Source organism: Lissotriton vulgaris, chromosome 11 (assembly GCF_964263255.1).
Source record: "Lissotriton vulgaris chromosome 11, aLisVul1.2, whole genome shotgun sequence".
In the NCBI taxonomy this organism is placed as follows: domain Eukaryota; kingdom Metazoa; phylum Chordata; class Amphibia; order Caudata; family Salamandridae; genus Lissotriton; species Lissotriton vulgaris.
Window position 1 is genome coordinate 1,109,950,075 of NC_141699.1, and position 16,928 is coordinate 1,109,967,002.

General features: G+C 48.1%; 1 protein-coding gene across 1 annotated transcript in view; it reads left to right on the top strand.

Moving 5' to 3' along the window:
* LOC147684257 (putative cation-transporting ATPase 13A4) overlaps positions 1–16,928 on the top strand; it is a 301,484-nt gene that overhangs the window by 128,730 nt on the left and 155,826 nt on the right. Inside the window, exon 13 of the mRNA XM_086944654.1 lies at positions 11,829–11,890. Within this exon, the coding sequence (XP_086800780.1) occupies positions 11,829–11,890 (62 nt within the window). The remainder of the gene's footprint in view (positions 1–11,828; positions 11,891–16,928) is intronic.

The following is a 16,928-nucleotide window of genomic DNA, read 5'->3' on the forward strand; positions in this document are numbered from 1 at the left end:
ACCTCCCTGCCTCAGTCCTAAAAACTACCCCACCCTCCCCTAAGCCCTAAAACTTTCCTGACACCCACAGAGTCCTAATAAACTACCCTGTCCACCCTAATTTCTAAAACCTACCAACCCCCCCTGAGCCCTTAAAGCTGCCCTGCCCCTAAGCTCTAACAAGTATTACTATCCCTGCCCCCAATCCTGAGCCTAAAAAAGCCCCCCAAGCTCCCAACCTGACACCTAAAACTACACACTCCCTCCTAAAAAAACAACTCCCTTCCTCCAGCCCTGAGACCTACCTTCAGCCCTTAAAACTACCCCGACTCCCAGCCCTTTAAACTTCCATGACCCCCTACTCTGAAAACTATCTCAAACCCTCCCAGCCCTGAAAACTACCCTGAAACCCTAGCCCCAAAAACTATCCCAAAACCTGACCCCAGCCCTGAAAAATACCCCAACCTCCTAGTCATGAAATCTACCCTGACACCCAGCCCTGAAAACACTTTGACCCCCCAAAACCATACAAATAACCCCACCCCTAAAACCCGACCCCAGCCCCACTTACCTCACCGGGTCATGTCCTCTCCAGGTTCTTCCTGCTTGCCTGCTTCCTGCTTCCGCCAGCCAGCAGCTAGACCTCGCACTGCCTTACCCACACATGTGCGTGGTTAGGGCAAGCGTGGTAGCCAGTGTTGCCAGATTGGGGTAGATCACACACAATTGAGCTATATTTTTCCCGGTTGTGTTCTGTAAAATTTTGGTTTGTGCTAGTTGCCTGATTATAAATATATATACAGCGCTCCAGCAAAGTAGTATGTTAAAGTGCTTTATTAGACAAATATGTACTTGGCAGCCTGCTGCAACATGAATTCCAATGCATTCACGGCCTGCTTGACGCTGTCCCTGCCCCTCCTTCCTTAAAGTAGCAATACCGGGCTACTTTTTGGTTGGCTTTGGCTGGAGAATGATTAAAAATCTGGCAGCACCGGTGGTAGCGCTTGCAAGGTTGGAATACACCCGGCTCTGCCCACGTTATTCTGACTTATTCCTGGTTTATCTCTTAATTAATGCATACTTCATGCATGTGGTATTTGTTGTGTATTCAGTGTGTGATGTGTGTATGAAAGTATGTGTTGTAATCTGTGTGTTTTATAATCACAGCTCTGTGTGTGTTTATTACGTGTGCCTTATGAATTCATGTTCTAGGTTTCTTTATGTGTGTATATTTGTTCCATGTTTGTTGACATTTCGGTAGCCCTTGTTCTTTTATCCTTCTAATCCTGTGAACTGTGACCTTGTTTGGATTCTGTGGTCTTGAATTGCTCGGTTAAGTAATTTTAAGGAGAACCAGAACATTGTGCAAGTATGAAATACATGTGGATGGCTTAGAATTCAACAAAGATGCCAAGGGGAAAACATTGAAGGTTGCCCACTGGCTGATAAATGCATTAATAAAGTTAGTAATCATATTGTGGAGTTGATCTAACAGGGTTGGGATGCAATATGTAAATGGTTAAAAGCCTTTCCTAAAGTTATTTTTCAAAGTAACTAAATCCTAAGTGGGAAACAAAATTGAACAGGAAACTGTGACAATGGTCATTGGGTATACTGTTTGCTGCTGAAGGGTTTGCCACCTGATGTCCCCTTATGCTCGCAGCTAAGACTCCATTGGTTTCATGTAGAGTTTGGTAACCATGCGCACGGGGAGGCTCAGAAGTGTTGTGGAATGTCTCTTACCATTAATTGAAGCCAAAAATCTGGATTATGGTTCACACATAAATGATCAAACACCATAGACTAGAGCACCCAGAGCAGGTTAACACTTTGACTCTCAAAGAGATGACAAATAGATTCACGGCTGCGCTCACATCAGGTCCTAGATTTATCATGATTTGACAGAACGCAACTCAGCAAGACAACTCGCCGGGCTGCTTCAAATGGAGAGGGCAGGGATGCGCCATATTTACCATGACATGGCACATTCCTCATGGCTCAATGAGATGGCAGACGTAGCTGAGGAGTGCCAACGCCGTCACCCTGACAACAAGGTACAAGGGCGCCTGCATTGCAGGCATGATAGGTTTTGTGAAGTAAGGGACACCTTCCTGTACAAAACAATCCTGGGAGGTACATTCCTCTGCACTGCAGAATTCAACCCACTGAGAAAGAGGAAACACTGAGGAGAAACAAGAATATTTCTTTTGATAAGGCCAGGTGTACCAGTCTTCGAATATCTGGAAATGTGCCAAAAAGCACATGTGGATGTGTGAGTACTCCGACGCTGCACCCATGTAACGCTTACTTGGAGCCGAGTAACTCCAGTTTCCTCATGCAACGCAGGGCCAGCCAAGAGGGCCCTGCACGGCCTGGAAGATCTGCCTCAAGGATTGTGCTGCCCTTGAGACCCCCTGTGTAACCCAAGGCAATGCAATCCCTTGACTGATCTGGGGCCAAGTGTTTACCTTCCTGAGAATCACTCTGATATTCTATCACTGGGGCCAAACAGGAATACAGGTTGGTAATGAATCTGAAAAAAAGATAATTCTATATGAAAAATGGCCAAACTATGTCATTTTGGATTCAGTCTAAAAACACCAAGAAATTTTAGAAGCCAGTGTGAGATGGTCCAGGCTTGGGTCTGATAAACTTAAATCATATGGTCCTCAAAACCCAGTGGATGGAATTTCTCAGATATGTAATAAGACGTATAATAATCATCTCTTAGCAAAAAGATTAAAGAGATGATTATTGCACCAAAGCTTACCAGTGCAGCGGCCCGCAACAACTAGTAGTGAATTTTAAAGTTAACAGTAACTAGTGGGCATCACTTTTCAGCCAAGTATTCAGAATACTAGTGACCACTGGTAATATGTCTGATCATTGCTAGGTGGTTGATAATAAATAAAACCCGTATTTAAAAAGGGTGACCCCTGCAATCCTATCAATTATAGGCTTTTCATCCTTCCTGATGTGAGCTTGGAAATGTTCTCTGAACCTTTACTTAGCTGCATAGAGTAGCACTGAGGCATCATGGATTTAATGCCAGTGGAGCAAGGTGGCTTTAAGAAAGGCCACTTAGCCAAGGACTACAGGTTTAGTTTGTTGTCAATAGCCATGAAATCGACGGAGATGTTGTGTTGACAACCTGTATTGTTCCTTTGTTGATTTGAAGGGAGATTGTGACTTGATAAAACAGGATGTATTGTGGAAGCAACTGAAGAACATAAAAATTAGTGAGATCAATAAATAAATACATTTTCTGGAGATGTTGGTCAAAGGTGATTGGGCAGTCATCCAACTGGATCAAGAAGCCTAGCTGTCACAGAAATGACTTATTAAAAATGGCCTAGAACAGCGCTGTCTATTGGCCCCCACCTGGTGTTCCCTTTATTAGGTCTCGGCATCGAGACCTATTGTTATGGAGTTCGCTCTGAAGGGACCTTGAGCTGTGAACACGCCGACCAGGGTCCGTGAACGCGCACACACACAGGCAGGCATGGCCGTGCACACACAGACACACACAGAAACAGACACACGCACACACGCACGCACACACACACCCCATCCCTCTCTGCCCACTCCCTCTCTGCCACCCCCCCTCTACCCACACTCACCGGGCTCTTTCCCTCTGCAGTTGGTCAGTCATGGCAGCAGGCAGACTCGTGTCTTCTCCGGCGATCCTTCAGCTGATGTGCACGCCCACGCTGCGTCACGTGCGCGCCCACCACGCTGTTTTCATGCCCGTTGATCCTCAGCTTGTTATATACTTTGGCTATGGACAATTAGACCACCGTTTTGCTCCGTCAATCATGTTTTCTTGGGCTGCGGTGTCTACAAGGCAAGGGGGCAGTGCACTGCACATGGATTTATCCTCGTCACGCCAATCGGTATTGTTTAATTTTATTTCTTTCGATCAGCATTTTTTTTGTAATCTCTGGGAGAGCCGACGCTGGGACTTGAACCCCATTCCACAGTGTCAAAGTCTGGACACGGAGTGAAAGAACGTGGCTGTGCAAGCTACCACTGGACCCACTATACTCAGTTACCATGAGGTGGCGATATCTGCCACTCACTTTCCTCACTGCACCTTTGTGTTAGCCACGATGATCATAATCATTTCTATCCACTTTCATAATAGGCTTGTATTTTCAAAGATATCCTCTAATACTGAAAAAAAATTAGGGCAATAAATATCTATACAGCAGAGTACGTAAACACAAAATGTCATGACATTTTGCACACTGTTGCAGGTCCGCTGTAGTCAAGGAGATTGTCTTCTGAGAAGTGTTTACATCCTCAAAATGACTTTCCAGTGTAGAGGACCATTGGTGCACCTGCTTATCTGGCAATATGCATAAGGATTACTACCTATCTCACTAATATTTTATCTTCGTAAATAGTTTGTTCACAGTACATTGTAAATTGTTTTCACATCATGGGAGCTCTAAAAATTGAATTCTGTTCATCGCTTCTAAATGAGGCGCTTTTTGGCATTCTTCGACAATGCTTTCAAACTAATTTCTGCTACTGCGGTAGATGGATGGCACTCCGGAGAATATTGTGTTGATCGGTATAGCTCTATAAGCCGTGCGCGCCCCTGGTGACCCTCCCGCCCGACCCCAGGTCTGCCCAGTAGAACGGCGCTCACTTCATCCCTCTGTGAGGCAGAAGGTGAGTGTGAGTGCAGAGTGCGCAGAGTGCGAAGTAGTGAGTGCAGAGTGAGTGTGCAGAGTGAGTGTGCAGAGTGCAGAGTAGTGAGTGCAGAGTAGTGAGTGTGCAGAGTAGTGTGTGTAGAGCAGTGAGTGTGTAGAGTAGTGAGTGTGCAGAGTAGTGAGTGTGCAGAGTAGTGAGTGTGCAGAGTAGTGAGTGTGTAGAGCAGTGAGTGTGCAGAGTAGTGAGTGTGCAGAGTAGTGAGTGTGTAGAGTAGTGAGTGTGTAGAGTAGTGAGTGTGTAGAGTAGTGAGTGCAGGGTAGTGAGTGCAGGGTAGTGAGTGCAGAGTAGTGAGTGCAGAGTAGTGAGTGCAGAGTAGTGAGTGCAGAGTAGTGAGTGCAGAGTAGTGAGTGCAGAGTAGTGAGTGCAGAGTGCAGAGTAGTGAGTGCAGAGTGCAGAGTAGTGAGTGCAGAGTAGTGAGTGCAGAGTAGTGAGTGCAGAGTGCAGAGTAGTGAGTGCAGAGTGGAGAGTAGTGAATGCAGAGTGGAGAGTAGTGAGTGCAGAGTGGAGAGTAGTGAGTGCAGAGTGCAGAGTAGTGAGTGCAGAGTGCAGAGTAGTGAGTGCAGAGTGCAGAGTAGTGAGTGCAGAGTGCAGAGTAGTGAGTGCAGAGTAGTGAGTGCAGAGTAGTGAGTGCAGAGTAGTAAGTGCAGAGTAGTGAGTGCAGAGTAGTGAGTGCAGAGTAGTGAGTGCAGAGTAGTGAGTGCAGAGTAGTGAGTGCAGAGTAGTGAGTGCAGAGTAGTGAGTGCAGAGTGCAGAGTGCAGAGTGCAGAGTAGTGAGTGCAGAGTGCAGAGTAGTGAGTGCAGAGTGCAGAGTAGTGAGTGCAGAGTAGTGAGTGCAGAGTGCAGAGTAGTGAGTGCAGAGTGCAGAGTAGTGAGTGCAGAGTAGGTAGTGAGTGCAGAGTAGTGAGTGCAGAGTAGGTAGTGAGTGCAGAGTAGTGAGTGCAGAGTAGGTAGTGAGTGCAGAGTAGTGAGTGCAGAGTGCAGAGTAGTGAGTGCAGAGTAGTGAGTGCAGAGTGCAGAGTAGTGAGTGCAGAGTGCAGAGTAGTGAGTGCAGAGTGCAGAGTAGTGAGTGCAGAGTGCAGAGTAGTGAGTGCAGAGTGCAGAGTAGTGAGTGCAGAGTAGTGAGTGCAGAGTGCAGAGTAGTGAGTGCAGAGTGCAGAGTAGTGAGTGCAGAGTAGGTAGTGAGTGCAGAGTAGTGAGTGCAGAGTAGGTAGTGAGTGCAGAGTAGTGAGTGCAGAGTAGGTAGTGAGTGCAGAGTAGTGAGTGCAGAGTGCAGAGTAGTGAGTGCAGAGTAGTGAGTGCAGAGTGCAGAGTAGTGAGTGCAGAGTGCAGAGTAGTGAGTGCAGAGTGCAGAGTAGTGAGTGCAGAGTAGTGAGTGCAGAGTGCAGAGTAGTGAGTGCAGAGTGCAGAGTAGTGAGTGCAGAGTGCAGAGTAGTGAGTGCAGAGTGCAGAGTAGTGAGTGCAGAGTAGTGAGTGCAGAGTAGTGAGTGCAGAGTAGTGAGTGCAGAGTAGTGAGTGCAGAGTAGTGAGTGCAGGGTGCAGAGTAGTGAGTGCAGGGTGCAGAGTAGTGAGTGCAGGGTGCAGAGTAGTGAGTGCAGGGTGCAGAGTAGTGAGTGCAGAGTGCAGAGTAGTGAGTGCAGAGTGCAGAGTAGTGAGTGCAGAGTGCAGAGTAGTGAGTGCAGAGTGCAGAGTAGTGAGTGCAGAGTGCAGAGTAGTGAGTGCAGAGTGCAGAGTAGTGAGTGCAGAGTAGTGAGTGCAGAGTAGTGAGTGCAGAGTAGTGAGTGCAGAGTAGTGAGTGCAGAGTGCAGAGTAGTGAGTGCAGAGTAGTGAGTGCAGAGTAGGTAGTGAGTGCAGAGTAGTGAGTGCAGAGTAGGTAGTGAGTGCAGAGTAGTGAGTGCAGAGTGCAGAGTAGTGAGTGCAGAGTGCAGAGTAGTGAGTGCAGAGTGCAGAGTAGTGAGTGCAGAGTGCAGAGTAGTGAGTGCAGAGTGCAGAGTAGTGAGTGCAGAGTGCAGAGTAGTGAGTGCAGAGTGCAGAGTAGTGAGTGCAGAGTGCAGAGTAGTGAGTGCAGAGTAGTGAGTGCAGAGTAGTGAGTGCAGAGTAGTGAGTGCAGAGTGCAGAGTAGTGAGTGCAGGGTGCAGAGTAGTGAGTGCAGGGTGCAGAGTAGTGAGTGCAGGGTGCAGAGTAGTGAGTGCAGGGTGCAGAGTAGTGAGTGCAGGGTGCAGAGTAGTGAGTGCAGAGTGCAGAGTAGTGAGTGCAGAATGCAGAGTAGTGAGTGCAGAGTAGGTAGTGAGTGCAGAGTGCAGAGTAGTGAGTGCAGAGTAGGTAGTGAGTGCAGAGTAGTGAGTGCAGAGTGCAGAGTAGTGAGTGCAGAGTGCAGAGTAGTGAGTGCAGAGTAGTGAGTGCAGAGTGCAGAGTGCAGAGTAGTGAGTGCAGAGTGCAGAGTAGTGAGTGCAGAGTAGTGAGTGCAGAGTGCAGAGTAGTGAGTGCAGAGTAGTGAGTGCAGAGTAGGTAGTGAGTGCAGAGTAGTGAGTGCAGAGTAGGTAGTGAGTGCAGAGTAGTGAGTGCAGAGTGCAGAGTAGTGAGTGCAGAGTGCAGAGTAGTGAGTGCAGAGTAGTGAGTGCAGAGTAGGTAGTGAGTGCAGAGTAGTGAGTGCAGAGTAGGTAGTGAGTGCAGAGTAGTGAGTGCAGAGTGCAGAGTAGTGAGTGCAGAGTGCAGAGTAGTGAGTGCAGAGTGCAGAGTAGTGAGTGCAGAGTGCAGAGTAGTGAGTGCAGAGTGCAGAGTAGTGAGTGCAGAGTAGTGAGTGCAGAGTAGTGAGTGCAGAGTAGTGAGTGCAGAGTGCAGAGTAGTGAGTGCAGGGTGCAGAGTAGTGAGTGCAGGGTGCAGAGTAGTGAGTGCAGAGTGCAGAGTAGTGAGTGCAGGGTGCAGAGTAGTGAGTGCAGGGTGCAGAGTAGTGAGTGCAGAGTGCAGAGTAGTGAGTGCAGAATGCAGAGTAGTGAGTGCAGAGTAGGTAGTGAGTGCAGAGTGCAGAGTAGTGAGTGCAGAGTAGGTAGTGAGTGCAGAGTAGTGAGTGCAGAGTGCAGAGTAGTGAGTGCAGAGTGCAGAGTAGTGAGTGCAGAGTAGTGAGTGCAGAGTGCAGAGTGCAGAGTAGTGAGTGCAGAGTGCAGAGTAGTGAGTGCAGAGTAGTGAGTGCAGAGTGCAGAGTAGTGAGTGCAGAGTAGTGAGTGCAGAGTAGGTAGTGAGTGCAGAGTAGTGAGTGCAGAGTAGGTAGTGAGTGCAGAGTAGTGAGTGCAGAGTGCAGAGTAGTGAGTGCAGAGTGCAGAGTAGTGAGTGCAGAGTGCAGAGTAGTGAGTGCAGAGTGCAGAGTAGTGAGTGCAGAGTAGTGAGTGCAGAGTAGTGAGTGCAGAGTAGTGAGTGCAGAGTGCAGAGTAGTGAGTGCAGGGTGCAGAGTAGTGAGTGCAGAGTAGGTAGTGAGTGCAGAGTAGTGAGTGCAGAGTGCAGAGTAGTGAGTGCAGAGTAGTGAGTGCAGAGTGCAGAGTAGTGAGTGCAGAGTGCAGAGTAGTGAGTGCAGAGTAGTGAGTGCAGAGTAGTGAGTGCAGAGTAGTGAGTGCAGAGTAGTGAGTGCAGGGTGCAGAGTAGTGAGTGCAGGGTGCAGAGTAGTGAGTGCAGGGTGCAGAGTAGTGAGTGCAGAGTAGTGAGTGCAGAGTAGTGAGTGCAGAGTGCAGAGTAGTGAGTGCAGGGTGCAGAGTAGTGAGTGCAGGGTGCAGAGTAGTGAGTGCAGAGTGCAGAGTAGTGAGTGCAGAGTGCAGAGTAGTGAGTGCAGAGTAGGTAGTGAGTGCAGAGTAGTGAGTGCAGAGTGCAGAGTAGTGAGTGCAGAGTGCAGAGTAGTGAGTGCAGAGTAGTGAGTGCAGAGTAGTGAGTGCAGAGTGCAGAGTAGTGAGTGCAGAGTGCAGAGTAGTGAGTGCAGAGTAGTGAGTGCAGAGTAGTGAGTGCAGAGTGCAGAGTAGTGAGTGCAGAGTAGTGAGTGCAGAGTAGTGAGTGCAGAGTAGGTAGTGAGTGCAGAGTAGTGAGTGCAGAGTAGGTAGTGAGTGCAGAGTAGTGAGTGCAGAGTGCAGAGTAGTGAGTGCAGAGTGCAGAGTAGTGAGTGCAGAGTGCAGAGTAGTGAGTGCAGAGTGCAGAGTAGTGAGTGCAGAGTAGTGAGTGCAGAGTAGTGAGTGCTGAGTGCTGAGTGCAGAGTAGTGAGTGCAGAGTAGTGAGTGCTGAGTGCAAAGTAGTGAGTGCAAAGTAGTGAGTGCAGAGTAGTGAGTGCAGAGTAGTGAGTGCAGAGTAGTGAGTGCAGAGTAGTGAGTGCAGAGTGCAGAGTAGTGAGTGCAGAGTGCAGAGTAGTGAGTGCAGAGTGCAGAGTAGTGAGTGCAGAGTAGTGAGTGCAGAGTAGTGAGTGCAGAGCGCAGAGTAGTGAGTGCAGAGTAGTGAGTGCAGAGCGCAGAGTTGTGAGCGCAGAGTTGTGAGCGCAGAGTTGTGAGCGCAGAGTTGTGAGCGCAGAGTTGTGAGCGCAGAGTTGTGAGCGCAGAGTTGTGAGCGCAGAGTTGTGAGCGCAGAGTTGTGAGCGCAGAGTGCAGAGTTGCAAGCGCAGAATGCAGAGTTGCGAGCGCAGAGTTGTGAGCGCAGAGGAGTGAGCGCAGAATGCAGAGTTGCGAGCGCAGAGGAGTGAGCGCAGAATGCAGAGTTGCGAGCACAGAGGAGTGAGCGCAGAATGCAGAGTTGCGAGCACAGAGGAGTGAGCGCAGAATGCAGAGTTGCGAGCACAGAGGAGTGAGCGCAGAATGCAGAGTGAGTGTGCAGAGGAGTAAGTGCAGGTGCAGAGCGGTGTGTGCTGTTGAGTGCAGAGCGCTGTGTGCTGTTGAGTGCAGAGCGCTGTGTGCTGTTGAGTGCAGAGCGCTGTGTATTGGCAATGTAAATGACAATGTCATTTGTTTATGATTTAAAGAAAAAAAAAAGAAATGTCATGAGCAATGCCAATAGCTCTTCCTTTAATGATGCCGAGACCATTGCATTGTAAATGCTTGTTTATTGGAGCCACCGCTCATTTTGTCTGAAGTGCGAGCATTTACTCCCAAAATGAGAGGCCAACACATTCCCTGTTTGATAAAAGCGAACAATTTGGAACTCATTGATGCAAAACCGATAGAATTGAAAAGGAAATTAGAGGCATTTGCTAAAGATGGTAATTAACATGGACAAAAAAAAAGCTTTGACACTTGGTCGTCAAATAAAATATATCAATGGTTCATCAATCAGGTAAGGGTAGAGGAAGTTACCTCATAAGTATCTAATTGAGGGTTAAAAACAACATCTGAATTCCATTTAAAGACGAGAACTTTCCTGTGTCCTGGGGTTATGCAAATTCACTAGGGATAATGAAGGTTCAGACATGATCCCAGCTTTGCAACTTTTCAAGCCAAACCTGCAAACAAAGGGGCAGATCTACAAGGAAGGGCTGCAGCGCGACAACGCAAGGCCTATGGCTGTGCCACGTTGTGGCTCTTCCAAAGCACAGGGATGCAACATATCTACAATGATCGGTCGCATTCCTGTGCTCTCCCCTGCTCTGGTGCACAAACTGCAGCCATGCGCCGGCGCAGACACCCTTGCACCATGGTGCAAGGGTGCCTGCGTCAATGGGAGATTGTTTTTATGCAGGAAGGGGAACCTTCCGGCAAAAAAAAAAAATCACTACAGGCATTTTCCTCTTTCAATGCATGCTGTAGAATGCAGCACGGATTGAAAGAGGAAAAAATGTGGAAAAAACTAAAAAATTGCTCCTCGTTGAGGCGTAGCATTCACACGTCTCTCCAGAATTACGATTGCTTGTAAATGTGTCTCGTTCCATGGGTGTTGTGTGGGACCACCCAAAGCAACACCGATGGAACGCCCCTTCAAAGCAAAGTGCTGCATGTGATGGGGCCGTATTTACAAGGAGAGGAAAAGTCACGCCGGAAGTGACGTACTGGTGGCACAGGGGGGTTGTAAATCTGCCCCTCTATTTCTTGCCGGTACAGAAAATGTTTACATGAGTTCTTTTTATGACTGGAATAAACTGGAAGGCCTATGCCTGGAACACATTTAAGCATTCCCACAATCATTTATGGTTCTAGTAATAAGGCCAGAACTAAAACTCGTATCCTGGTGTTTAATGATTATGAAACTGTGTATAAGATGTTGGTATAGGTCCCTATTAGACCAAGAGGACAACATTGACAATCTTTGTGAAGATTAGCTTTTAAATAGTGAATTGTCATGGGCTGCCAGTGTAGGAGAGAGTTTAAGGATTTTCTTTTCTTTGCTCTCTTTACCTTCTCCCACTTTAGAATGGCCTTTAAAAGTGTCCTGGAATGACTTGAATATGAAAATGGAGATCTTGACTAGGAAATATGACTTGAGGTATTCACGCGCATAGATGCGGTTCACCCACTTCATTGATTCATGCTATAATGGGGTCATGTACCCGTACAATTCAGGATTGCATGACCCAGGTCTGCAAAACATTATTTTGAAATATTTGAAAGATTACATATTAACCCAATATTTTATGGTACGAAATTACCCAAAGCAACTCTTAACGTTGGTGGATACTGCAAATGAGCCATGGATAGAAAATGTACAAGTGCGCACATTGTATTGAATTGTTGGTTTTACATGAAGGAATGGTGCCAATTGTTGAAGCCTATTTTATTGAAATAGGGGACCTTAAAAGTTTGTATGTTCTATGCATTAATTAGATGTAACAATTTGCATATAGGACATTATTAAAATTGAAAAGAAAAATAAGGGGAATTCATTTATTTGGTGATATTATTTGATTATCTCTTAACCTATTTATAGTAATTCTTGTATTTGAGCACTTAACAATATTGAGAGGAGTTTTTAAATGATGTTCAATATGTCTATGTTTTACGAATAGAATAGTTCAATGGACTATGGTCCCAATAACCTTACTTTCTGACAATGCATGTTCATATGGAAACCATATTGTTTTTTGTTGCTTGAATGAATTTACTTTTTAGCTTCACAATTACTTAGTGATTTCAAACTGAGTTGTCCTTGTTGTTAATTTGCTCATCTCCATTTGAATCTAGACTGGCACCCTCACAGAAGATGGCCTGGACCTCTGGGGGTTTATTCCATCAAAGGCACGAAGGTATGACTGGGTATAATGATATCTATCACTGAGTGCAAAGGGAACATGTTGCTGTGTGCAGCACATGGGGATGGGAGGTGACTCTATAGCATCAATGTACAGGGTTAGAGGCAGTATTGTCAACTTCCTCATGCATTCAGGCTCCATACAATGTTCACAATGCTGCAGGAAATAATTTGATGAAGAAATAGGAGGGATATTTACTAGGAAGTGGTGGAGCGCAGCGTTAGCCACCTTGGCTTAATGCCACGCTCTGCCACTTCCAAAAGACAGGGCTTCACTGCATTTACAAGGATACGGTGCAGCCCTGCGTTTCCCCCTGCTCCGGCGCTACAGTTAGCAGCCTAACACCAATGCGTTCCTGTACATCAACAATACATGGCCTTTTGCTGTTTATATGTGTGTTGCAGAGTGCGGCACACATAGAAACAGCAACAACGAGAAGAAATGAAACATTTCTCCTCATTGCACCTATTTAAGACAAGGTTTTTCATGATCATGATGTTGGCGCTGCAGCATATTTACGCTGCCCTTGTAAATATAGGGAAGAGTCAAAATCAATGGATGTTGCGGTGGAACGCCCACCACAACACCCATTTCCCACCGCTTTCTCGCTAAGTATAACGTGAAAGGGGGACTTATTGACAAGGCGGGGTTAAGTCACTTTAAGTGCCTCAACGCAGCTTTGTAAATAAGTTGAAGCCCATATCGCCACAGGAACGACGATAGGGGCCTGTAAATATGCTCCTTTGTGTCGCCACCTTGATCCTGTGGGAAGCTCTGTGCAGGTCAACCCTGGCACCCACCCAGACTTCCATGTCTATCCTTAACAATCTGCTAAAGAGCCGCCTTGACTAGTGCAACCGTCAACCCATCAGCCCCCAATGTATTCTGCAACAGCAACTGGATGCAACCTCCTGAGCAACTCAGCCATTGCCCACTACCATCAGCCAGCTGTTTTTCTGCTCTGACACTCCAGGCTGCAGCTGTATTGTTCTCCCATGCAGAATGCATATGCGGTGAAAAGCACACTAAGGGCCAGATGTAGGTGGCCATTTACCGGCTGGTAACGGACGATTTTGGCCGTTACCAACCAGTAAATGGGTTTTTGGGATGTATGGGGCCTATTTTACCGAATCTGTAAAGTTACCGAATCGATAAATTTACCGAATCGGTAAATTTACAGAATCAGTAAAATACCGAATCGGTATTTTTACAGAATCGGTAACTTCTAGATGTAGGTGGGACTCTTCTGAGTCCCAAAGGCCTTTCAGATTCTGTATTTTACCACCCAATCCAATTGGGTGGTAAAATACCAAATCCAGGTGTTCATGCACATGTGTGCATGCACACCTATGCCATGTGACAAACAGACATGCCATTAGGGCATGTCTGTGTGCCACATGGCACACATGCCTGTATTTGGGGTGCAAGAGCGTGTCAAAGTGACACCCCCTGCACTCTTGCTGGAATCGGTATTTACCGAATCGGTAAATACCGATTCGGTAATGCCCATTGATTCCTACGGGCTTCAATGCCCATAGGAATCAATTGGCATTACCAAATCGGTATTTACAGAATCGGTAAATACCGAATCTCAACGATTCGGTATTTACCGATTCTGTAATACCTACATCCCCACCCCTCTATTTTACCACTTCTTAAGTACCGAATTGGTAACATTCGGTATTTAAGAAGTGGTAAAATAAAATTACCTACATCTAGGCCTACGTGTGCTGCCAATGTGAATTTTTGACTATAGATATGCATAACTAGAAGCTCATAATTGCCTGCTAATATGTGGACTTGAAAAGAGTACTTGAAACTTTAAGCCATTCTTGAATTGTAATGTGTTTCAAAATCAAGTTCAGTCAAGAATCATTAGGTTTGTGTAGGACCCAGGGTGGCAGCATAAGCAAAAGGGCTGGTATGATGTAGAGATGGATGCCTCTGAGGACTCTCTTCCAAAACATGCAAAGATGGCTTTGTGCATCGCAGGAAGTCAAACGTTGAGCACATTGAGTCCTCTTATAGGGCCCGATGTAGGTAGGGCTTTACCGATCGGTATCGGCCGAAAATACCGATTTTTGGCCCTTACCGATCGGTAAACAGCCATCGAGATGTAGGGGACCAAAAACAGAACGAATCGGATAGAAAACCGATTCGGAATGTGTACCGAATGTGAAAGAATCCGATACGTACATACCGAAAATCGGATATGTAACGAATCGGAAAAACACCGATTCGGTTACAAAGACCGAATCGGTCCATGTACCGAATCGTTAGTGACACCGAATCGGAAAATCACCGATTCGGTCCCACTACCGAATCGTTAGCGACACCGAATCGGAAAATCACCGATTCGGTCCCACTACCGAATCGTTAGTGACACCGAATCGGAAAATCACCGATTCGGTCCCACTACCGAATCGTTAGTGACACCGAATCGGAAAATCACCGATTCGGTCCATGTACCGAATCGGAAAAAATACCGATTCGGACATGATCCGATTCGGAAAACATGCCGATTCGTATAAATCTCCGATCGGGAAATTCCCCGATTCCGACAGTTGGGGAGATGTAGGGAGGCACAGAAACACCGAAATCGGCTCAAAATCGGTAGAATTCACTCGGTATTTACCATGGATTGCAATCAGGTGGTAACCAACTCCAACCCATATAAACAGTCCCAAAATGCATTGCAACTTGCAGGATGGCAGCTTTCTATGTCATTGCGAGGCGGCTACGGCTACAGCAGGAAGGACTGAGGGAATGGCTAAGAAATGAACAGGTCTACAGACAGAGGATAACCCTGTTCATGCTCACTGAGGCTGAGATCCTACAGAGATACAGGCTGGACTCTGACACCATACTTGAGCTCATCAGGGACCTTAAGCCATACTTGGACCACCACACCCCAAGGGCACACGCCATCCCTGCGCACGTCCAGGTGCTATGCAGCCTACACCTGGTAGCGTCTGGCAGCTATCAAAGTGGAGTAGCAGCAGCAGGAGGGGTGAGCCAGAGCAGCCTGTCAAGGTTCTTCCACATATTCCTTGACGCCATGATAGACAGGATGGACCAATACATCTCATTCCCTGCAACCCACGCAGAACTGCTACAAACCAAAGCGGACTTCTACCAGATGGCACACTTTCCCCAAGTCATCGGTTGCATAGATGGCACGCATATTCCGATTTGCCCACCAGCGGACACCGAATACATATACCGCAATCGGAAATCGACACACACCATCAACGTGCAGGTGATCTGCAATGCCAAGTGCACCATCACAGACCTGGTAGCAAAATTTCCAGGGAGTACCCATGACTCCTATATATTCCAACAGAGCGGCATATATGCACGGCTGATGGCTGGCGATTTTGGAGAAGGATACCTCCTAGGTGAGCCACATCATCAGACCCCCATAACACATAGTAGGTAGGTGTAATACATGTATGCATGTGTCTAATGTGACCCCTTTCTCTTCCAGGCGACAGTGCATATGCCCTCCGCTCATTCATACTCACCCCCTACCTCAACCCCTCCACACCCAGCCAAAGGAGGTATAACCGGGCCCACATACGCACAAGGAATGTTGTTGAACGGACCTTTGGCATCTGGAAAAGTAGATTCAGATGCCTGCACAAGAGTGGAGGTGCAAGGCAGTATACCCCCATCACCTGCTGCAAGATCATAGCTGTATGTGCAATGTTACACAACCTTGCGGTCAAGAAGGGCACTGAGGTGGAGTTGTCTGACTACGAGGACTATGACGACGACGAAGCTGTGCCACTGACACAGCCAGCTGGGGTGTGTACGCCATGTGATGGCAGATACAGACGTGAGGAGATCACTGAGAACTATTTCTGACTGAGTACAGATGCAAAGACAGCTAAATGTTGCTTGGAAAATAAACTTTTTAATAGTGATGCACCACAGTTACATCACTGAAGTGCATAGAAAAATGGAGTCTGTCAAAACAAATAAAGTCCAGGGTTCTGGTATGATCATCCCCCCTTGCCAGCCTATTTTTTGGCCCGCTTTCCAGACCCACTGGGGTGTCCCTCGGCCCCCTCCGAATGGCCAGCAGCATCAGCGGAGCGCCTGGTGCTCCTCCTTGGCTCTGATGCAGCGCTGGCCGGGCTGCTGCGGCTGCTGCTGTCACCAGCATCACCCAGGTCCAGGGCAGGATTGGAGGCGGCGTTTGATATTAACATGGCCTCCATGGCCGTGGTGATCCTGGCCATCCCCCTGGTCAGCTCAGCAGTATGCTGACTCTGCACCGACTCCTGATTTGCGCTACGATGGCACAGCTGTGCAGTCGCCGCTGCAAGGCGGGCCATGGCCCGGTTGAGCACCCGGGCATCCCTCCTGCGCGCAACCTCATGCTCCTCCTGCCTGGCAGAGGAGTGGGTGATGGCAGTGGTCAGCCTGCCCAACCCTCCTGCCACCTCCTTGTTGCTGTCCACAACAGCCTGGAACCCCTTCACCAACTCCCCCATCTGCAGGTTGTGCTGCAGGAGCTGGCGTTGGCAGGCCATGGTGGATCTGGCCTGTTGGCGCTGGATTTTGACCATCTGGCCCTCCAGGCCCAGGAACACACTGCCCTCCCGTGCTGGTGCAGCAGTGGTGGTGGTGGTGGTGGTGGTGGTGGCACGGCGTCTGGCACTGCTGCCTCCGGCCTGCTGAGTGGGCTGGGGTGCCACTGGTGGTGGTGTGGTGCTGGCCGGTCCCGGAGCCCCTGCTCCCAGGACAGGTAGGACGGGTGGCAAGGCCACGGTTGTGGCAGGAGATGTTGTCGGCGGAATGGTCTGCCTTGTTGGGGAGTTGTATGGGGAAAATTGCAAGGGGGGTGAGCTGGGCAGTACTGGGGAGTGCACTGCCTGGAAATCAATCACCAGGACTCCCTCCATTCCAAGCCCTGGGGTGTCTCCTTCCTCATCCTCTTCCTCCTCCTCCTGGCCAGGCTGGCTGGTGCTCGGCCCTGCCACTGCAGTATGTGATGTCGAAGCTCCCTCTGCTGCCACAGTGGTGC